The 24,255-nt window shown below is 42.7% G+C and overlaps 1 protein-coding gene across 1 annotated transcript in view; it reads left to right on the top strand.

Annotated features, from left to right (window-relative positions):
• The window catches only part of egfra (epidermal growth factor receptor a (erythroblastic leukemia viral (v-erb-b) oncogene homolog, avian)), a 65,169-nt gene extending 41,868 nt beyond the window's left edge, over positions 1-23,301 (top strand). The window contains exons 15-28 of the mRNA XM_080778111.1: positions 301-458; positions 1,340-1,375; positions 2,498-2,642; positions 3,740-3,862; positions 4,740-4,838; positions 10,097-10,282; positions 11,272-11,427; positions 12,589-12,664; positions 14,416-14,562; positions 16,249-16,346; positions 17,195-17,362; positions 19,644-19,691; positions 19,817-19,910; positions 20,885-23,301. Of these exons, the coding sequence (XP_080634237.1) occupies positions 301-458; positions 1,340-1,375; positions 2,498-2,642; positions 3,740-3,862; positions 4,740-4,838; positions 10,097-10,282; positions 11,272-11,427; positions 12,589-12,664; positions 14,416-14,562; positions 16,249-16,346; positions 17,195-17,362; positions 19,644-19,691; positions 19,817-19,910; positions 20,885-21,243 (1,893 nt within the window). The 3' untranslated portion in view covers positions 21,244-23,301. The remainder of the gene's footprint in view (positions 1-300; positions 459-1,339; positions 1,376-2,497; positions 2,643-3,739; positions 3,863-4,739; positions 4,839-10,096; positions 10,283-11,271; positions 11,428-12,588; positions 12,665-14,415; positions 14,563-16,248; positions 16,347-17,194; positions 17,363-19,643; positions 19,692-19,816; positions 19,911-20,884) is intronic.
• The last annotated feature ends 954 nt before the right edge of the window (positions 23,302-24,255 follow it).

The following is a 24,255-nucleotide window of genomic DNA, read 5'->3' as shown; positions in this document are numbered from 1 at the left end:
CAGGACTGGCCCGTTTTGAACAACAAAAAAAAAGCCTCAAATCATGAACGCAGCGTGCAATTTACGCGAAATCTTTCACGCACTTTCCTACTAGGCTGAGGAATATATCCCACCCTTTTTCACATTGGCCTAATATAGCGCCAACAGGAGGCCACAACCTGTGCCCCGAGGGGCACTTTTTTTTTGTTCAACACTTTTGTTTCTTTTGATGGATTCATGTATTATTCCATTTATATTTTTGCCCATATAGAATGCAGTCTGTTCGGATATTAACTGTATATCTGTCTCTATACTTCTCAGGGTCCTGGGAATTGCACAAAGTGTGCCAACTTCCGGGATGGATTGTTCTGCGTGTCACGTTGTCCCAAAGGTGTTCCGGGGGAAGGCGACGCTCTCGTCTGGAAATACGCCGATCCGACGCACGTGTGCCAGCTGTGCCATAAGAACTGCACCCAAGGGTGAGCGGCGCGTATCCTCCGTGCACCAACACGTTAATAATAATACTAGCAATGTGCTATTTCATTCGCCAGGATATCAGTGTTGTTTTTTGGCAGCAAATTTTAGATTTTTTTAGTCTTTTGAAGTCCGGTAGTTTTCATTTAGTCTTAGTAACATTTTAGTCACCTGGAATGTTTTGGTGTCACCGTAATTTCCGGACTATAAAGCGCACCTGAATATAAGCCGCACCAGCTAAATTTAGGGAAAAAAACAAATGTGTACATATACAAGCCGCACCGGACTATAAGCCGCATAGAGGCCATAGACAGAGACAGATTTAGAAGGTCCCCTAGTGGCCGTTAGCTGTAAAAATAGATAGATTAGCCGCACCGTTGTATAGGCCGCAGGGTTCAAAGCATGGGAAAAAAGTAGCGGCTTATAGTCCGGAAATTACAGTAGTCTAGTTTTAGTCGACTAAATATCATAAGATTTTGGTCAACTAAAATGTATTTTGGCGGGCCTTGATGCCGTCGTAATGGCTGATTTTACACTTGCTGAGAATAGCTGATATACAAACGCTGCGACGCGTTGTGAGCTTGTAGATCGGCTATTTTCAGCATGCAACCAAGTGTAAAATGACTTGTCTCTTGTCCACTAGTCCCAGTTTTAGTCTAGTTTTTATTTGTTGACGAAATTGTCAATATATTTAGTCTTAGTTTTACTCATCGTAGCTTTTAGTCTCCATTTAGTTTTCGTCAGTGGAAAAAGGTAGTCGACGAACATTTTTCGTCTTAGTTTTAGTCGACGAAATCAACACTGCTATATGAAATAAACAATATGCAAACATCCCAGACATTCAACTGAAAGTATTTACTGACCGTGAATCACATTCTGTTTACAGATGCAATGGCCCTGGACTGAAAGGCTGCCAGAAAAAGTGAGCATGGATTCAAAGTTCCCAGTCGCCACGCACTGATTTCACTCATTTGGGTTCCATAGAAGCCACCAGCGTGTCTTTTCTGAATGCATTGCTAGCTTGTAGATCGGCTATTTTCAGTAATTTCTTTTTTTTTTAAAGAGTGTTTGATGTGATCAGGATCAGGAATTAGGAATAGAATACAATATGAATTGTCTCAGAAATGTCATAAAAGCAAAGAGGTTAAATGCCTCGAATCTGTGATTGCCTCAGCTGGCTGTTATGTGGGAAAAACAGCAACAATAGGTTTACTTTAGAATGATCATACAGTACCTCATCATCATTACATTTTCAGTCTCGAGATTTTATTTTTGAGTGGCGCAACCATAGGGTGCAGCCACTCCAGTGCCCAGCTTTGACCGTCCCCTGGTGGTGTCCCTATGTTTAGGGTACCAACAGGGGGCGCTGTTGCACCACTCACTTCAGATTGCTCTGATTTCTTCTTATGTAACTACTGTATTTCCAGCAAAGGTATAACAATTATTCTGGTCAGTAGATCTTGTTGAGCTGGTCATTTGGAACGTAGCTCTCAAGTCAAAATAGTGTGGGCACCAAGGTTATAATAGTTTTGGTTTTTTCATTATAGTTTAGCTTTAGTTAGTTTTCTTTTCTAATTCAGTTAGTTTTAGTTCGTTTTTTGAGCGGGTTTGCTAGTTTTTATTTAGGTGAAATGCTTAGTTTTAGTTTAGTTTTAGTTTTAGTTTTCGTACTTTAGTGTGGCTACATGCTGCCGTACGGTGCTGAAAACTGCCGTAAAACTTGTTGGAGAAATGAGGAAATTAATCGAATGACTAAGGGTATTTTGTCTATAATTTCAGTTAGTTTTAGTTAGTTTTGGAGACACACAATACAGTTTCAGTTTAGTTATCGTTTTTTTATTTTTTTTTATTTTTTTATTAGTTTCAGTTAACCAAAATGTTTTTTTAATTCTAGTTTTTGTTTTTTTTAGTTAGTTTTAGTTAACTATTATAACCTTGGTGGGCACCCCCCTGATATAGGGGCATAATAAGTGGATAAGTCTGCTGCTTACTTCCACTGTGTGTAATATCCGTATCAATCTGTACCTTCTTTTTGCCTTTTCAGCCAATCGGGCTTGTCTATGATCGCGGCCGGCGTGGTGGGCGGTCTGCTGGCGGTGGTCATCGCAGCGCTGTCTGTGTTCGTGCTGCTGCGCCGACGCCACATCAAGAGGAAGAGGACCCTGCGCAGGCTTCTCCAGGAGAGAGAGGTGAGGAGAGGAACGAACCCATCGAGAGGAGTCTTTTATTGGCTTTGGACGCATGCCCATATGCCTGCATTGCCGGAAGCCCTCTAACCATGGTTTATGCCTGTTTAAAGCCTTAATAGTATTCAATATAATAATAAACTTTATTTATTATAGCGTGCTTTTTGCAAACAGGGCTACACAGCGCTTTTGCAATAGCAAGATAAACCAGAAAAGCAGTTCCTGCGGAAAGTGTGTGGGCTCGCTCAAGACTTTATAACACATTGCCAATTCCAGTCTGTGCTCACCCATCTGGGTGTGAGGTGAGGTGATTAGCGGTGATTACGTGCGCACCTGCACTATGTCACCACTCCTTTAAAAGGAACTTGCATTCAGACACTCTCCACACTGATGAAGGCTGGATAGCCGAATCGTTTGTTTCCTGTCCAAGATGCAAGAATAAATGACTGAAATGCAGTCTTGGTGTGTGCGACCCATTACCGTTATTTATATGATATGATTTGAACGGGTAACGCAGCTTAAGTCAGAGCGCGGTGGTCACATGAAGAGCTCTCTCAAAACCCGCCATGTATACTGAATGATAGGCGTTGTTATAGCAACCACAGATAGCATCTCTGTGTGAACCTAGAAAGATCTGACCCTTCCTCATGCAAAAACCTTTACAAAATTAAAAAGAAATTAAAAAGAAAAATACATAAGCATAAATAACTGCATGTCGAAGTTTGAACTAGATTTCTAGCAAAAGTATGCGGAGGTAGTTAGATGCCAAAAAAGAAAATGACTATGGAGAACTAGTGTGTGCTCACTGAAGCAGTAGAATCAAACTTAAAGGATAAAATAAACAAAAAATGCGTCAATTAAAATAAATGTAAACTAATTTAAACAAACGATACAGGTACAACGATAACATTTTGTCGTACAACTGGGGGGGGTGACACACACAGTCTTAAGACAAAATTGAGCTTTAGGCCAGATTAGTGCAGAATCGGCCTCGCTACTAGTCGAAATCCACTCCATTATAGTATTCTGTAGTACATTATTATGCGATGTCTGTCACCATTAAACTGCCAAAATTATCTCTCTTTTTTTCTTTTCTTCAGTTGGTTGAACCTTTGACCCCAAGCGGAGAGGCGCCCAATCAGGCTCTGCTGAGGATTCTGAAGGAGACGGAGTTTAAGAAGATCAAAGTGCTGGGATCAGGGGCTTTCGGCACCGTTTACAAGGTAACAAACTACACGTGTCGGTTGTGTTAATAAGCACTTTGTTGTGAACAGTCCCGTCATATCCCATCTCCTCTCCTGTGTTTTGCCGAGCTGCAGTGAAGCAGCGAACCGAGTACCAACACCCCTCAGTGCTATCCCAAATCTACATCTGGTGTCCATTTTTCAATTAAAAGTCAGATTTCCGGCACACCACATCATGCATGAGTCGGTCCGATCTCACTTTCAGTGGTTGCGTGTGTGTGTGTGTGTGTGTGTGTGTGTGTGTGTGTGTGTGTGTGTGTGTGTGTGTGTCTGTGTGTGTGTGTGTGTGTGTGTGTGCGTGGGCGCACGTGTGCATGCATGTGCATGTGTTCACGCATGATTACAGTTTCCTAAACAGTGGGTCGGGGACTCGTCGAAACCCATGTTTGGGTTTGTGTGGGTCACGAGTAAATATCTCCTCATTTCCTACATTTAAAAACAGTATATTATTTGAAAAGACTAAAACAAAAAAAGTTGAAACTTTTCATCAATCAAAAACAATTCCAACATTTTCACGAGTAGAACTAATCTAATCAATTCGATGAATAAATCCAAAATAAAAAAGCAGATCTAAAAGCTTGCAACATGGCTCGAAGCGACGTGTTGTGAGCTTGTAGATCTGCTTTTTACACTAATTTCTTGAACTAAAACACTGCATTACTGCGTGCGTGCGTGTGCGTCTTTATGACTGTGTATGCCTGCATGCAAGAGCGAAATATGTCATTTTTAAAGTTGGATTTGGGTATGTACGTTGTATGTAGTACTAATGATACTGTAGAAGCCTATGAAATGACACGTGCGTGTGTGTGTGTGTGTGTGTGTGTGTGTGTGTGTGTGTGTGTGTGTGTGTGTGTAGGGGCTGTGGGTTCCAGAGGGAGAAGACGTGAAGATCCCTGTGGCCATCAAGGTTTTGCGAGAGGCCACTTCGCCAAAAGCAAACAAGGAGATACTGGATGTGAGTTCATTAATATTGTTTCATTACAGCACAGGTTATTCTGTGTGTGAGCTCACTGTCGCAGCAACTGCAGCTACTAGTGGGAATTTAAGTAAGTAGCTGACTACTGTATAGGATCCCAGCTTACTTAACCCATTTTGACCTGAGATCAGATACAAAAAATGTCTTCTACATTCTGACAGTGTTTCTATGTCAGTCGATTTTTCAAAAATAGCAGACCAACAAGCTCTTAGCGCGCCACTCGGTGGTGCGCTATGAGCTTGTAGATCTGCTATTTTTCAATAGCTAAAGCATAAGCAGAACTGGGAGAAATGGGAGAAAAGACTGTACTGCAGCCCGACAACAAGCCGCGGGTTCGATTCACGAGTCCGACGGCCATTGCTGCCTTTCACTCCCTGTCTCTCTCTCTCTGTCTCTTTCCTGTCCTATCTTCACTGTGCTTCCAAAAAATACCTTTTTCTTAATTTGTTTAGGTTTTCTGAGCTCAATTGCACCCAAAAAAAACAGATTTTCTGTGGTCTGGGGTTTTCTGGCTCAAACAAGTGCTCTGATTTTCCTGCTGTCTGGCAAATCCCATATACTGTATGACATAGGAATCTGCCAGCAGATGTCACTGTTTTCCACTGTTTTGCCTGTTGTCATTGCAGCTCAAAAGGCTTCACAGACACAGAAAGAATCCCAGACCACAGAAAATCCACTGAATGTTCAAAGTTCAGGGTTTTTTTGGGTGCAATTGAGCTCAAAAAGTAAAGAAAAATTACAAAACCTTTTTTTTATGTCAATCCCTTTAAAAAGAAAACAGAATTAGCAAAATACAGGTATAATACCATTGAGTTGGTATATTATGAATGGCCCGGCCGGGGAAACTCTCCCCTGTCAGGTGAAAAGAAGCAGCTTGGACTCCTCATGCATAGAAGGAAGCATGAGGTCAGTGTAGCGCCCAGGATTACATTAGATAATTGACACTGGGTGAAAAAATGGGTTACAAAATCGTGGGTTTACAAAAATATATATATAAATATTGTGACTGGCAATTTTTTCAAGCCAGATGTTACTTTAATGTCACGTTTCCTCTAATTCAACGCACATGATGTCTATTTAGATCTAATGACCGATGATTTTCCCTTAAATGAGTAATGTGTCGGGTTTCTAGAGTGACCTTCAAATGGAGCTGTAAGGAAATGAGATTAACTCGCTGAAGACGAGAGTTTGCTGTACAGCATGGTAGTGTTCTGAAAATAACTGCCATTACCGACACAAGGAAAGAGTATTGTAGCTTTAGTAGTTGTATTCGTCACTGTACGGAAGCTGGTTAGATAAGCCAATTGACCATATTAAACATTTTCATAAATATATGGCCTACTGCCCTACAAGGTACTTCAAGTTTGTTGCACAAAAGTAGCTAGTTGCAACACGTTGTGAGCTTAAGTGTTTTGTTTTTTTTAAATCATGATTTAAGTTATTATTAGGGAAAGAAAAAGACGAGTGTTATATTATTTGTTTTTGTTATTTATTCGCTGCTTTCTTTTTCGTTTCGTTTGTCACCTCACGCTTCACATCCAGTAGATCCTGTGATCTTTTGTGGCCAGATGTAATTTCTTGGGGTCTAGTAGGACTATAGTAAATCATAACAAAGAAATCACTGTGAAAAACAAAATACACCTTTAATCACTTGTTCGAATGCCCCCGCTGCCCTGTCAAAAACAAAAAATCTAAAATCGTTAAAACGAAAGAAAGCAGAAAATGAACAAAATGTAACACTCTTCAATCTTTTACTTTCTCTAATAACAACCTAACCTTGGTTGAAACCCCCCCCCCCCACGAAGTCCTTTAAAGGTAGAGTAAGCGATTTCACTCAAAAAACCTTAGGTTTCGTTTTTGGCTGCGGGACCTAAGCCTTCGTCCAATCAGGATAGAGAGTCAAAAACGAAACCCCCAGGGGTTAACTGGGGACAGGGAGGAACTCCTTATATGGTCAGCACACTCTATAGTAGAGAGGATTATCACAACAAAACAAAAAAATAAGTGATATTTGAATTAAGTGAAATCACTTACTCTACCTTTAAATATCTGCTATTTTTTCCCACTATATTTGAAACTTTCTGAAAGTGAAAGTACAGTAAATCTGCCTGTGGGTTTGTACAAATATTTAACCAATTAAACTCATAAGAGCTTGTGAATCATTTATCATCTACATTGGATACATTGGATTGGAATGCAAGTTTCTCCACCCAACAGCGACGATGTGAATGTGGAAAAGTACTGTATAAAGCTCAGTATTAGTATAAGGGCTTATGGGAGATGTTAGGTGGTCAGTTAGTCGATGCTTCTGGTTGTTCTCCGCGCCATGCGTGGGCAACTGGCGGCCCCGGGGGGGGGGGGGGCACATGGGGCCCCCACCTTCACAACAGTTTAAGAGCCATAGCCGTAATCCCGTAACCAATTTAACTATGCACTGATAGCCAGAGCCGTAATCCCGAAATTAATCACTTTTAATTGGATTTCAATAGACGGGACTGTTGCGCAACTTGTGACTGCGACTTTAACTCGCATATATGGTAGGAACACTCTGAAATCATGTGCTAAAAAAAACCAACCCCAAATGGTTGCTTTTCTGCCGCCCCCTTGTCGTTGGTGGTAGAAAAAGTACCAAGACGAAAGACAGGTTGGTAGCGAGCGACTAGAGCGAGAGAGACGCTGGCACAGACAATCAGTTTTTCTGTTCCCTCTCACAACAGGTTGATTTCGAGCGGTGTGTGTGTGTGTGTGTGTGTGTGTGTGTGTGTGTGTGCGCGCGCGCACCGCTAGAAATGAACGAAGAAAATCATAACAGAAACGGGGCAAGTGTTCTTGTCACGTAAGACGTAAGACGACACACACACACACACACACACACACACACACACACACACACACACCCCGTGTGTGTGTGTGTGTGTGTGTGTGTGTGTGTGTGTGTGTGTGTGCTCAGTTTCAGTTACATATCAATCAAAAGAAAAAAGAAACGCATGCTGACTCTCTCTCTCTCTCTCTCTCTCTCTCTCTCTCTCTCTCTCTCTCTCTCTCTCTCTCTCTCTCACACAGTCAATGTGTTTTATACTGTCATCTATCTCGTCCTCTGTCTTTATTACCCCTCATCGGCCCACTATGAGTCACTGACTGTAAGCTGGGGCTTTGTTATCTCTTCTCTCCCCCCCCCATTTTGAGGCGATGCAACTTTTTGTTGAGGCGCAGGGTCGTCTCTCTCGCTCTCAAAGTTACCAACTAAATACTCGTTTGATCAAATGTAGCAATCACTCCATGAAACCTTCCCGTCAAACATCGATGTGTGTGTGCGACGGTGTGTGTAGCTCACCTCACGACCACCATGAACTAGTGAAGAAAAGTATATAATTCCAATCGGACATTGACTCACTCCCAGTCCCAGTCTGCATGCTGGTTGCAAAGTAGCAGCGCACGCATGCACGCGCGCGCACGTGCGCACGCATGCACGTGCGCACGCATGCACGCGCGCGCACGTGCACACGCTACTTTGCAACCAGCATGCAGCGCCAGCTGGTGCCACAGGGTGGTGCACCAACTCTGTCAAAACGATATTTTTATCCAGGGCCAGATTGGGTACTTGGGTACCCCTGGCCTGGAGCCAGGGGGCCCCTGTATAAACGGGGGGGCCCGTTTTCTTTTTTTTTTTTGTTTTTTATATTTTTTCCTAGCTTTTTTTTTTTTTTTTTTCCTTTTTTTTTTTTTTTTGTGAGAACAAGTACTGTGTGATATCACTGACATACAAAATAAAAGTCTTTAGTGAGAATTCTGAGTGAGAAAGTACCTCACACTAAAATGCAGTTTTCTCAGCTTCCAGTTTCCAAGATGGCCGTTTTTATAAAACCAAGCTTCATTCAAAGGTCAATAACTTCAGAACGGTGAAAGCAAACGACTCACGTATTTTTTCTGGGCAAAGTAGAGTAGTAGATCTTTCATTTGAGATATGTGACATCATATTTTGGTATAGCACAACATATTCTGTGGGCCTTCAAAGATTTCTAAATCGCATGTAAAAAGTGGCACCTGTGACAAAGATGGCTGACTGACTGTGGCACTGAAGGAGTTGCGGCCCGCTGGTTAAAGGACCACTTCACCACTTTTCAACCTATCTTCATATAATAGGTCCTCACTAACAATCATGAAAAAATGGCACGTTTTTTTCCCTACTCAGTCTGTGTCTCGTAGGACGGCTGTGGGCAGTTTAGAAACCGTCTTCCAGTGACATCATCATTAGGCAGATTTTTTTTAAACAAGATTTTTTTAGATGATGGCTTCCATTTTCGCATTGCAACTTTTCAGGACTAGAAAGCCTGCAGTTTCTATTAGCTTGTATTCCCCATCGATGATGTCACTGGAAGACGGTTTTCTGAACTGCCCACAGCCCTCCTATGAGACACAGACCGAGTAGGAAAATAATTTGCACAATTTTTTCATGATTATTAGTGAGGACCTATTATATGAAGATAGGTTGAAAAGTGGTGAAGTGGTCCTTTAATACTCATGTAGTATTGATTTCAGCTGTCACAATTCCAAACATGACTTTAATTACTTAAAGTGGGCCAATAATAATAATAGTAGTTTAATGACTACCATTACAATTGTATTGTGTTTTTAAAGTCCAAGGTATTTTGTTTTACGGTTTTATAAAATAGAAGTGTTTCATTTCACGATTACAATTGTGAGCTTGTCCCCTATAGGGTAGGTACCCTCACAAAAAACATGCAGTAATCCTGGTCTCTAAACTGCCTCCCCCTGGCCAGCCGGGGCGCCTGATGGAGGGGAAAGGAACTGTTTGGAATAACGTGTTCCTTCCACGCGCTACGTCCAACCAGGGAAACTCCCCCCCTGTCAGGTGTAAAGGAGCAACTTGGACACTCGGGCATGAAGGAAGCATGAGTTCAAGTCCGTTGCTCTCCCCAGGTTGGCGGAGGGTGTGCAGAACCCGGGATCACATTAGATAATTGACACAGGGGTGAAAAATGGGTTACAAAATCGTGGGATAATTTTTTTTTTTTAAACAATTGTGAGCTTGTGCACGTTTGTGTGACATACATTAGAATGACGAATTAGCGCAATAATTAGGGCAAATAATGGAGATAAGATGGTTAATAAATGGTTTCTGCCCGACAGTATATATAATGCAAATTTGTGCCCCTCTGGAATGAGTGTGGACCTTTCTAATTGTCTTAATTGTCAACACCTGCTCCACACCACAGGAGGCGTACGTGATGGCCAGCGTGGAACATCCCCACGTGTGTCGTCTGCTGGGCATCTGCCTGACCTCCACGGTGCAGCTGGTCACTCAGCTCATGCCCTATGGCTGCCTGCTGGACTACGTCAAGGAGAACAAGGACAACATCGGCTCCCAGCACCTGCTCAACTGGTGTGTGCAGATAGCCAAGGTATGGGAAACCATTCGCCGTTTACACATTTAGTTCAGTGGCCAGGTTTTCAATATTTGAATCCTGTCGAAGTTCCTGAGTTATTTCCCCACGTACACAATTTTGCAGTGCTTAATTTGTAATATTATTACAAATTAGTATTTCTCCATAGGCTTTTCAAAACGTATTTATTTAAAGACCTTTTAAGCGTGGTACGAAGCCAACTCGAGTCGTGACAAATCATGACAACAAACACAATATTTTGAAGAAAAACAACAAAAAAAGTGTTGGAACCTGCCGTTTTTTTCTACTTTCTAATTCTTTGTTTGGTCCAAAACATTGTGTTTATTGTCATGATTTGTCACGACAAGAGTTGGCTTTGTCCGCGGCGTAAACGTCTTTAAATAAATACTTTCTGAAAAGTCTATGAGGAAAATGAACGGGGATTTCTTTTCCGGGTCTCTCGAGGGGGCGGGACTGCGACACTCTATAGGCTTCAATCCCAGCCTTGACGGCGTGTCGCGGGGTCGGATCTCGATCCCGACGACCTTTGCTTGGCGTGCCACTCCTCATCCCCCATTTCCTGTCAGTCTACTGTCCTATTAGCCTGGCCCAATGCAGCCAGCGTGCTTTCTGGTATAGAGGGCCATAGGTAGCGCATGGAGCAAAGTGCCGAATAATATCGGTTCACCAATCTGAGCTCAAGTTCCGTCAACTTGGTGCTATTGATTGAACAATGGAATGCAGTGTGTAGAGAGACCCCAGGATATGTAATCACTAGAAAGAACTGGTGAAAGACATTACTAATTAAGAAACAACATGAGGTACTCTTCTGACGGAAACCGGGGGCTTTTAAAGTGCCTTTTTAAGATCCGACTTACACGAGTCACATGAGAAGTGACTCCACGGCAGAGGTCAGCCTGATTAATTAACGGGGCCACTGAACACGGCGCCGGCCGTGCCAGACTGCTCCTTTTAACCGCTCACTTCACCCTTTGTTTGACATTTAGGGTATGAACTACCTGGAGGAGCGCCACCTGGTCCACCGGGACCTGGCGGCCAGGAATGTCCTGGTGAAGACTCCTCAACACGTGAAGATCACCGATTTTGGTCTGGCCAAGCTCCTCAACGCAGACGAGAAGGTGTACCACGCAGACGGAGGAAAGGTCGGTCGGACAAAAGCGATCTGTGCACAGTATATACAGTGCATACAGTAGATTCATAAAGAGGACTTCAGATCAGATTAAGTAGTTCCGGTCATTTTGTGGGGGGCACTGGGGGCCACGCAGTAAAGGTAAATTAATCCACAAAACGAACGTAATTTGTATTGTTGACCTATTTCTAAAATATTAGCGCGACTCTCGTTCAACTTTGACCCCTCCATCACATGGAACTATTTTTTTGGGCGTAGTGATATGGACACAAAAAATATGGTTCTGTGTGATAGAGGGGTAAAAAAAAAAACGAAAGTATTATATTAATATTAATATTTTAGAAATAGGTCAACAATACAAATGACGTTCGTTTTGTGGATTAATTTACCTTTACTGCGTGGCCCCCAGTGCCCCCCACAAAATGACCGGAACTACTTGATACTTCACCAAAACCAGAGCAGAACTCCCACCACGGGAATCTGAACTATCCCTTTAACCCATTCTGACCGGGAACCCATTTTGGTGTTCGCACCATGTTATGCTTTAGCTATTGAAAAAATAGCAGATCTACAAGCTCGTAGCGCGCCACTCGGTGGCGCGCTACGAGCTTGTAGATCTGCTATTTTTTCGCTTTTTTAGCTTGTAGGTCTGCTATTTTTGAAAAATCGAAGAACGACTGACATTTTTTTAGAATCTGATCTCAGGTCAGAATGGGTTCATCAGACCAGTGTGTGTCCAGTGGAAACCTCGTATGAATCTGATCTCAGGTCAGAATGGGTTTAGGTTGTTGAAAAACCCGATGGAGAAACGCAGCTAAGAATCCGAAAAATGCGCTCTTTGTCCAGTGGACCTTTACTGTAAAGGAATCAAATTGTTCATCACTACATTGCTGGTTTTACCGGTAGATGTTCTGCGAGTAATGTGATTTGCATGGTTTATTATCATTTGTTAAGCGTCCCATTTCAAAGTAGGGAATGTATAATTCTCCTTTGCGATATTTGTATCGTCTACTGCAGGCATTTCCACCTTAAGCATCCCATTTCAAAGTAGGGAATGTAATTCTCCTTGCGATATTTGTATTGTCTACTGCAGGCATTTCCTCCTTAACATAATAGCGGACACATTTGGGCCAATCTCTACTGTATAGTTCATAAATCTCCCCTTTGCACACAGGTACCGATCAAATGGATGGCACTGGAATCTATCCTGAACAGGACATACACACACCAGAGTGACGTATGGAGCTATGGTAAGTGACACAAGTCTTAACATTAGTTCTGGTCTAATTGTCACCATACATTCATGTGTCCCAGAATGCACTTCAAAGCTTGCACAATGTCAGACATATTATAGAACCCAGAGTGCACTTGCGGTGACAGGTGTGTGTCGGAGACATATTTATTTTCGCTCAAGTGCTTTAACAGCATGTGACGAAGGAAATGTGCGGGGGTCCTTGTAACGTTTTGTAACTTCAGATACAAAAAAATATTGTTGCTGGATCCAGTACTACCACAGTCGTCAAAATGAAGTCCACGCGGGGGAGTAAGGAATAGCATTTCGGTTTTACTAGCATCTGGGATTGTAAGACACAAGTTCTAATAAAAAACCTATACAAGAGCAAATCTCAGGTGGGCAATATCACTTCAGAAGCTCACATAAACAATATTTCCAATTCAGAAACACACATGTAATAAATACCTTCATTATTCTCACACACACACACACACACACACACACACACACACACACACACACACACACACACACACACACACACACACACACACACACAGCTCCTGTCTGTGGGCCAGCCTCCAAAACCCCTTTCTTCTTTTTTTCCTGGGGGTTTGATCATACCTTCCGCTCAACAAGGCAAACACATCAAGCAGGTTCTGGCAGCGTGACAGGCCTCTTCCCTTCTCAGTAGAGTATCCTGCTCAACTCCCACTCCTTCTGCCTCGGCCAACTCCTCATAGCTTCAGCCATGTTGATATTGTGGGATATTTCAGGAAACCTACATTTCTGTCGCTTTGTAATTTTTTTCTTCTTCCCATGCTAGAGTTCAAGGTCCTCAAGTCCTCACTCCTCACCTTGGATTATTTTTTTAAGATTTGTTTTTGGCTTTCCAGCCTTTATTGATAGTGAAGATAGACAGGAAAGAGGGAGAGAGAGAGAAGGGGAGAGACACGCAGCAAAGGTCGTCATGTACGGGACTCGAACACGCGACGCGCTGTCAGGCCAGAGCCTATTATGTGGCATGCGGCCTGGACCACTAGGCCAGCGGGCGCCCACTCCTCACCTTGGATTCTGGCATGCTGGGAGTCTAACACATGCATACAGTAGCTCATGCTAGCCCTCTAGAGGGAAAAAGTGAAGCCAGTGCCAGAAACATGCGTGAAAAACCAAAGAAGTAATGACTAATTAGGACGTGTATGCGACGCGTAGCTGTTGTTGTTGTTGTTGCGCATGGAGGAGCAGCATCGCCCCGGCGGTAGCGTGCAGCATTAGCTTAGCTTGTTTTCAGGTTTTTATAAGGTCCTAAACATCCCAGGTTGTCTCATTTAGAGCAGAAAAAAAGGACAGATATATAATTTTAATTACTGGATTAAATTAAATGAAAGAAAGACGGATTTTCACGTTCTGGCAGTGGTCGGGTGGTGGAGAGAAAAAAATGGGATCCCGCGTTCGTGACAAAGATAGTGTTAACCCATTTTGGGCAGGAACCCCTTTTGGTGTTAGCATTACGTTATGCTTTAGCTATTGAAAAATAGCAGATCTACAAGCTCGTAGCGCGCCACTCGGTGGTGCGCTATGAGCTTGTAGGTCTGCTACTTTTTTTAAACCGAAGAACGACTGACGTAGAAACATAGGCTTTTTCAGAAAACTGTCAGGATGTATAGAAGACATTTTTTTTAATCTGATCTCAGGTCAGAATGGGTTAAAGTACCAGCAGTGAGCTACTGTATACACGACTACACCATACTGTCTCCCTCCCTTTAGGCGTGACCGTCTGGGAGCTGATGACGTTCGGGAGCAAGCCCTACGACGGCATTCCGGCCAGCGAGATCGCCGGGGTCCTGGAGAAAGGGGAGCGGCTGCCTCAGCCGCCCATCTGTACCATAGACGTCTACATGATTATGGTGAAATGTGAGTTTTTTGGTGGTGGAAGTCCTGTCGAAAGACGCCGCAACGCAGTGGCGGCCCGTCCATAGGGGGCGCTGGTGCGCCGCACCACCATGCACAACCCCCTAATAAAACGTGAATAAGAATGACTGAGAAACGAAATCTGCAGCCTGTAATATATTTAAAATTAGCAATCCAGAAACGTAAATATTATATTATATAAGTAGCCACTAACTAAAGGCAGTGATTAAAAGTTGTTTTATGCTGACACGTTAGTATTATGCCTCCATGAAATGTCAAATGTTATTTACGTTGTATAACGTTTCTGATTGGTTAGTGTGTGTCACGTGTTGGTGCGCGTCCATATGTAGCCCTTGGTTCTCAGCACTGAAGAGTAATGCATTGCGGTACACATGTCTTCAATACAAACTATAGGAAGCCACTGGGTCGCGAAATATGTGCGATCCATGACGTTATTCACACCACAAAACACTTGGGGGCAGCATACACATTACAGCACAGTTTGACATAGGGTTTACAGCCACAACAACATACGCTAGAAAAACGAGGGATGAGACAGATGAATGGAGCCAGGTAAAGTCAATATAATAATAGTTTAATTCACTTGCATAATGGAAAAATAAAACTCTGTGAAATCACTGCAGAAACACCATTTGAGATAAGGACACTGCAAGAAAAAATAAGAATTAAAGAGCTGGGTCCAGACAAACCTGATGTAATCATCACAAATGTATGTACAAAAAGTAAAAATTAAGCCATAAGGTGGCAGAGTCATGGCTTTGAGGGTTCTTTTATAAGGACGTTTTGTTTATTTTTTTGTTAATGTTAAAGCCACTGTAGCAAGGTCATGTGGCTTTGAGCCATTGCACTTTTTTATGGCACTGGTCCTTCTGTCTCAGGTTTGTTTCTTTAACCCTATATGAACCTTTTGTTACATTTTGATGTATTTAATAAACCTTAGACAGGCTCCCTTAGTAGATGTATTTAATAAACTTTAGACAGGCTCCCTCAGTAGATATTTAATCTATGATACCTAGTGCATGTTTTCTTGATTTTGTTATAGCGCCCTCCCTAGGACAAATGTCACCGGCCGCCACTGCCGCAACGCCAGAAAGAGCGTCGCTGCTGCTACTCTGTAGACCAGAGGATAATAAGATGGGTGTCATGTCTTCATATGTGTACAGACAATGTCAAAATAGCACTTTTTAAAACCTACTGCACTCCACTTTATACAGCTCACTTGTTGGTGCCGATACAGCAAAGCGAAAATGAGAAAACTTCAGGTGGCATATAATGATGCTTTTCGAATATTCCTGAGACTCCCAAGATGGACCAGTGCAAGTGAAATGTTTGTGACCAGTAATGTACCCATACCTTTCATGCTGTACTGAGGAATTTTATGTTTAGATTCATGTGTAGACTGAGGGAATCAAAGAATGTATTAATTATGGCCTCAACAGGGATCACACAGAGTGACACAGTCTTCTCCTCATGTTTCTGGAAACACTGGAGGCAATGTTTATAATGTTTTTAATTGACAAGGACTGCCTGGAGTGAAAATAGCCTGCTATACATAGGCTATCTCTGTGTATCTCTTGTTGTTTTGTATTTACTGTCATGTTTTTCCCTGTCGTTTGTATATGGACCCATTGTGTCTGAAATAAAGTTTTCAATCAATCAATCTCATAGGTTGGATGATCGACGCGGACAGCAGACCTCGTTTCCGGGAGCTGATGGCCGAGTTCACGAAGATGGCGCGAGATCCTTCCCGTTACCTCGTCATTCAGGTATCATTTTGCCAGCCTTAGAAACGAAACAAACTATATTATATTATACCATTCAGGACGGGAACCCCCTTATGGTGTTTTAAGCATTATGTTATACTTTAGCTATTGGGAAAATAGCAGCTCTACAAGCTCATAGCGCGGCACTGGTGTTTTAAGCATTATGTTATACTTTAGCTATTGGGAAAATAGCAGCTCTACAAGCTCATAGCGCGGCACTGGTGTTTTAAGCATTATGTTGTACTTTAGCTATTGGGAAAATAGCAGCTCTACAAGCTCATAGCGCGGCACTGGTGTTTTAAGCATTATGTTATACTTTAGCTATTGGGAAAATAGCATCTCTACAAGCTCCTAGCGCGGCACTGAGTGCCACGCCGCTACGAGCTTGTAGATCTGCTATTTTTGAAAAATCGTGAAGATGTGTCGCAAATTTGGAATATAATGTTCTTTCAGAACGAAAGTTTTTAACTCAAATCTAAGGTTGACCTTAGAACAGTTCCCCAGCTTTTTAGCCTGTGACCCCGAAAGAGAACATTTCGGGACACAAACTAGTGAAAATAGCAGATCTGCGCGTTATGGAAATTCTTAGGTTGTATTATCTTCCTAAAATCACTGGGTTGAATTCAAAAATGCTTTTTTGGAAATGTTTTTGAAATAATATTAAATAAAAACAAAAAAAAATCAAGGGAGCCATAACAATGTGTTTGCGAACCATAAAATGGGACTCCTCCTTGCCCACCGTTTGGGAAACAGTGCCTTAGATTAGAACATACACAATGTTTATTTCGTATGATTAGCTTCATGCAGTGCAGTCCCATTATGGTACCTTTATACTGTATTTCTGTTTGCAGGGCGATGACCGGATGCACCTGCCGAGTCCTTCAGACACCAAACTGTACCGCAGCCTTATCAGTGGCGAGGACATGGATGACGCTGTGGATGCAGATGAGTACCTGGTGCCCCAGCATGGCTTCTTCAACAGCCCCAGCACCTCCCGCACGCCACTGCTCCACTCGGCGGTAAGCTCACAGCACAGCACAAGTTCTGTACTAACCCATTCTGACCTGAGATCAGATTCATACGAGGTTTCCACGGGACACACACTGGTCTGATTAACCCATTCTGACCTGAGATCAGATTCTAAAAATGTCAGTCGGTCTTCGATTTTTCAAAAAATAGCAGACCTACAAGCTCGTATCGCGCCACTCGGTGGCGCGATATGAGCTTGTAGATCTGCTATTTTTCAATAGCTAAAGCATAACATGATGCTAACACCAAAACGGGTTCCCGGTCAGAATGGGCTAATAAGCCGTTTAGACCTGAGCTCCATTCTAAGAATTGTCTTCTAAATCCTGACCAGTTTTCTGAAAGACCTACGTTTCTATGTCAGTGGTTCTCAAACTATTTCATGTCAAGGGACCCCTAGAATTATATGTATTTGGCCTCTGACCCCCATCTCAAAATATGTTGTTCCAGGGACCTCCCCAGAAGCGAAGATTTGAGTTAAAAAACTTTTGCTCTGAAAGAATATATATTCCAAATGTGCGCCACATTTTCACTATTTTTCAAAAATAGCAGATCTACAAGCTTAAAACGCCAAAAGGGGTTCCCGTCCTGGTATAATAATATAGTTTGTGTTGGTTTCGGGTCACACAGTGTATAGTATAGACAGAGTATAGACCCTATGGGGTCCCTTGTCTTTCAGTAGTTTGACGTGAGATCTTTTATATTTGTATATATTTGATTTGATTTGATTTAATTGAGCCATCAGTCAAATGCAGGTCTGGCATATCAAAGCGAAATCTAAAAATGCACACACGTTGTCAATCTTGACTACTACCGGTATGTCAAATGTACTGGCAATACATTTCAGAGAGAAACGACCAAATCCAATAAACCACAATGCAAACGCAAAAGTAAGCCTCTGAGTAATTAAGAGTTTCAGCCGGAGGAGCTATCTGCAGCATATAGATTAGGCCTTTAATTTCAGTCAGAAGAAAGCATACTTGGGAGTTTTGTGTCAACTAAATTCCAGTCCACAGCCCCTAGTTTATGAGACACTCAGGCAGGGCACATTTGCCAGCTGTGGCCCGGGTACGTATTTTAATCACATATGGATTTCAACAGGAAGTCCAGAACCCACAACCTCAATTTTATCACTTGCTTTTTTTACGGGGCAAACTTTTATTGCTGCCTCAGCCTGTGTGTAGATAGTGTATATTCAGTAATTCAGCTGCATTAGATTGAAGCTGGACATTTAATGAGGCATTTTTTGCTCGTCGGCAGCATTTAAGTTTCTTCCTCAACTGCAGAAGCTGAACACATTTGGCCTAGACCCAAACAAACAGCCCCCTATCTGTAGGTCCACTGTCATGCTGATGCATGGTTAGTTTAGACCGGAGCCAGCTCCCTTTTGCCACTATAGTGAAATTGATCACTGGCTTACGTAAACTGAAGAGAGGGGGGAACTAATTGACTTGAATTGCGAGCCACCGAGTGGCGCGCTACGAGCTTGTAGGTCTGCTATTTTTGAAAAATCGAAGAGCGACTGACATAGAAACGGCTTTTTCAGAAAACTGTCAGGATGTAGAAGACATTTTTAGCATCTGATCTCAGGCCAGAATGGGTTAAACTCTCACCATCATGGCTCTTCTTCATCTTACCAAACCCCCCCCCCCCCCCCATCATCTTCCCCTCCATCTCCCACGTTTTCCTCCCAGGGGCCTTTTTTGATGATTAATAGCGAATCGAAATGAGAAGAAAAAAGAACTGTTCACATCCTCCATTTCACTTCAGGTTTTGGTTGAAGAAGGCCAAGCGTAGGTCCGGCATTTCTATCTGGGCTCCATGCCTGTCGCTGAAAGCCTGCTTAGGCCATTTTCGACTTTCAAGTTTGATTACCTTTGCAGGCGGAATCACTTGTTATAAAGTCGCCGCACAGAAAGGGGGGGGGGGGGGGGGGGCGTATGGCTCAGAATGAGCCTGTTTTTCTAATACCATTGTGTTCTGCGGTGCTAGAGAGTTTTACAGATGGCTGCCTACTCAGCGTGTTCAGTTTCCTGCTCTTGTTCAAAGTAATTGCATTGCCACAGCTGTCACTCTTGTTTCCTTTGCTCGCTTGGTTTCTTTGGTCTTACACATTTACAAAGTCACAACAAAAGTCGAAAACTAAAGTACATAACAACAGTTGTTGTCCGTTATAACGAATGGGGGGGATCTGCTCGACATGCGCGAGTGAGTCCACTTGACCTTCCTTTCTAGAGACACATCATTGAAAGTTTTGTGTGTTTTATGTTGCAGAGCCTGAACAGCAGCATCGGAACATACCACGGCAGAAATGGCTTAACGGTAGGACAATGTTCATCTTGTACAATATAATATTCAAGGAACCTGACCCTTCTTGTGTCTAGCATTTTAAAAGGGAGTCGCAGTACATACTGTATACATTTTAATACCATCTTATTCCTGGACAGAATGGATTCCCAGGGAGAGAAGGAAGTGTGGTTCTCAGGTACATTCCTGATCCCACGGACAAGAATCTCGACCAGGCCTTCCAGCCAGCTCCAGGCAAGTATCTTTCAACTTCAAAAGGACCCAAAAAAAAAAAGATGTCCACACACAATATATGTCTGCTCCCCGTCCTCTTTATCTCAACCTAATAAACAACATTTTGCCCCTGGGCTTTTCTCAAGTTCTTGACATATATCGTGTGCGGACATTCCATCGTTTTCCTTCACTCAATCTCAGCTGACTCTTCGAGTTCTCAATAGAACACCACTTCTTTCCAAGTCATGTGGTGAGCGAGAGGGACATCTAGTGGACATATATATTAGTGTTTATGAGCTTTGATGCACAGCCTCCATTGTTAACCCATTCTGACCTGAGATCAGATTCTAAAAAAATTCTATTACATCCTGACAGTTTCATTATTAACCCATTCTGACCTGAGATCAGATTCTAAAAGTGTCTTTGATTTTTCAAAAATAGCAGACCTACAAGCTCGTAGCGCCACTCAGTGGCGCGCTATGAGCTTGTAGATCTGCTATTTTTCAATAGCTAAAGCATAACGTAATGCAAACACCAAAATGGGTTCCCGCACAATGGGTTAAAGTAGCATTTTCCAATTTGGGGATTGCATTCATTTAAATAATCACACCCGTGTGAAGTGAGGGGCGCTTTACCAACATCACAAAATAGCAGTCTTATTGGCTTTTTTGCTCAGTGACAGACAAAACAAACTCTGTTCATCGTTAATGGCATTTTTAAATTAATGTTTATCTAGACAAGACAAACATTAAACCCGTGTACAGGAGAGGGGCTAGCACCCCTCAAAAAAATAAAAATAAAAATACTCTAGTACCCAAAAAAATAGAAACCAATCTTAACCCTGTCAGAGAGAAATGCCATGCCAACCCCTTGAGCTATATGCACGAGCACCAGGACTTCTACCATGGTTTATTCTGACTACCCTATATGGCTTTTACTGGCTTGCATCAGTTGCTCATCTGGCTGACTGGCTTCTCGTCGTCGATTTCTTTCAGACTACATGAACCAGAACGGAACGTCGTCCGACATGCTGAACCCCGTCTATCAGCAGCCCGGGCCGCCGCGCTGCATATTGCCCACCATCTCGTCGGACGACACGGAGTCGGAGTACCTGAACTGTTTCAGGAACGACACCTCGCCGCCCGAGTACCTGAACGACGTCCACCATGCGCCCCCCGCCGTTCTGTCGCCCACCTCCAACGGAACGCTCCACCACCACGGCGCTCAGAAATACCAGCCCCAGAACAGTATAGACAACCCAGACTATCAGCAGGACTTCACTCCCACCTTCAAGAGCCACACCAATGGACACGTCCCGTCGGCGGAGAATGTAGAGTACTTGGGCCCAGACTGAAGTGTGGCGAAGGACCCCATGCTCTTAGGATGGAAGGATATGCATTACAGACATAAGAGACCCTTTCCTGCTCCTTTGAGAAACTGGCAGGGAGGGGGGGAGGGGGGGGTTGGGTTAGCTACTGTATAGTGGTACTATGAACTGCTTTCTATGTTGTATGTATCCGGTCTTGAGGAGGCAATTGACATGCTGTGCAGCTTTTCCATATTGTTTGCATGTCGTTCGTCGTGCTTGTCACGCGAAGCTCGCCTCCACACAGGCCTCTTCCATATCACATTTGAACGGAAGGGGAAGGACAGGGCGTCACTTTGATGGATGCTGGAAGACGTGAGACCTGTTCTCAATGGAAGTGAGAGTTTCTCTCCTAGATATATACTCTCCACATATCACTAGTCCCTGTCAAAGGGTAAGAGACAAAATGCTGTGATGTGAATGTATCAATGTGGGGACGCTACCATCACATGAAAGGATTTTAGAGGGGGCGGGTGGGTGGCAGCTAAAACCAAAACATAATTTAAGGTACAGTAGATGTCAGAATTGGAACTTGGAAAAAAAAACACAGCAGTGAACAGTATTGACTAGTAACGAGGGTTGACAACTGTTTCACTATGAATACATGCGCTGCTCCGTACTTGCGGTTATGGTTAGGTTAGGGTTTGAGGTATAGGTTGTTGTCGGACCAATGACTGGTCGGAATTTAGTACTGCACCCGGCTCAGAGCTGCAGGGCTGCAGGACATCTTCCGTGTCTGCATGATGAGGTCAAGTGACTGAAAGGGGAAGCGTTCCTGAGTCCAAGCGCTGGCTGGAATGTTGGGAACTTCATGACGACACTCTTCCTGGAGGAGGAGTCAGTGAGATAAGAAAATAAATGTTAACGTCGCAATGTATCATTCATTGAAAAGGGGAATGCCACTGCATATTAGCTTTTAAATATATTGCTCGGCCTTAGGACAGTCACCGACTCTTATTTTATTTTTAAATTTTTATCCCACGATTTTGTAACCCAGTTTTCTTTTCACCCAGTGCCAATTATCTAATGTAATCCTGGGCGCTACACTTCCTCTGCCAACCTGGGGGGGCAGCGGACTGACCTCATGCCTCCTTCTATGCATGAGGAGTCCAAGCTGCTTCTTTTCACCTGACAGAGGGGAATTTCCCCGGCCGGACGTAGCGCGTGGAAGGAACACGTTATTCCGACCAGTTCCTTTCCCCTCCATCAGGTGCCCTGGCTGGCCAGGGGGAGGTAGTTTTAGAGACCAGGATTACTGCATGTTTTTGTGAGGGTATCTACCCTAGGGGACACGGGGAGAACATGACATAAACCAGACGTTTGCTGATGTATGAAGTCTCACAGTAGATATACAGTCAGCTATATAGAGAAGCAAACCTAACAAATTTAGTCTGCACACTTGCTCAAACGCTTTTAAATATTTGATGTAATGTCTCCTTGACACAGATGAGTTTGGTTTTCTGTTCTTTAGAAGTTTTTTAGTTGACTAATACTCATATGACTGCCCTAAGCCATATGCATAGCCTATTTTAATTATTAATTTTAGTGGCATTCCCTTTTTAACAACATTGCGTTAGATAGAGCAACACAAATGTATTTTGATGGCTCCAGAATATTATGGAAATAGCTGAAGATGTTTCTGCTATTGGGGATCCCTTTCCTTCTTTGTATGTTGTGTTTTTTTTTTAATGCAGTCCTGTACATGTTATTGTTTTCACAGAGTTTTAAGTGTTGACACTACATCTATAGATCTGCTCATTACTTTAAAGTCTTGTAGTCTTGCAAGAGCATTATCTTTGAATACAAATATCCTTCCTAGTTTTAAAGGAATATACTGTCGTAGCAACTTGTGAGCCTACATTTTCAGATTTTTACACAGGTACATGTACAGAGAAGAGTGATTATGCTGTGTACAATATAGTCACCTGCAATTTATCTTATCCGTACATGGTTTTGCCACTTTATACATGAATATGCACTTATTCCAGAATTTTAATTGTGTCATTCCAAAGTGAATATAAATAAAACGTGTTTTTTTTATGGAAATCTCATTGTAATAACGTACATTTTATACAGTAAAAGGACAGGTCCCAGTGAAGACGATAGTACCACACTCATTGGATCAGCCAGGACTGGACAGTGCACTTTTCAGAGAAACAAGGCAGGATGTGCAAGGCAGCATGTGGCACAAGCAGCAGCATTCTGGTAAAGAGTATTAGTGGGAACTTTGTAGTTGGGTGATGTTTACCTGGTGCATCTTGGTACCTTTCATGCTTCCTTCAACGCATGGTCTTTAATCTGTAAATATCCATTTGTAATATAACTGTTGACTGTAAATGTGACTTAATTCCAAACCTAACCTTAACGATAAGGTGTCTTCAGACATGTACAGCATATTTCCGCTGGAGGTAGATTAAAGTCTTGCTTAGATCTGTCAGTGTTTTTGAGGGGCACTGACTAACCCCTCCTATATACAGCTTTTGTCAATTTGCAATTGACAATGAAAGGAGACATTAGGTCATGTCCGATTGTCCGCCAAATATGAAGTAAATTTGTGGCAAACATTAAATACCATTGACAATGAAGGGATGATTTACGTCATAACTCTGCTGTCGGGAGGACACCTCATAACTCCAAAAAGCAATACAGCCTCCTCAAAGTTGGTGTTTACTTCCATGAGGTGGTGGAGTTAGTTGCTTTAGCAGACATTTCAAGGGTCCAATGGCGTTAAGAGGTTTTGTGTCCTAAACACATTTTACTACTTTCAATCGGTTCAATATTTTCAAAACAACACAGACGTAAAGGGTGTTCAATAGCACTGATTTATGCAAAAAAAACCACAAACCTAAAAAATGGAGCAACGATATGTATACAAGCAAATCGGCTAACCAATCACATCAGTTCAATGAAAGGAGAAATTAGGTCATTATGTGCCTCAAATATGATTTTGTCCAGTCTCATATTTGCCATTGACAATGAGGAGAATGAGGTCAAATGTCT

Source organism: Protomyctophum bolini (assembly GCF_963924005.1).
Source record: "Protomyctophum bolini genome assembly, chromosome: 12".
NCBI lineage: Eukaryota > Metazoa > Chordata > Actinopteri > Myctophiformes > Myctophidae > Protomyctophum > Protomyctophum bolini.
The sequence above is the reverse complement of the archived record's forward strand: the minus strand, read 5'-3'. Positions and strand labels throughout refer to the sequence as shown.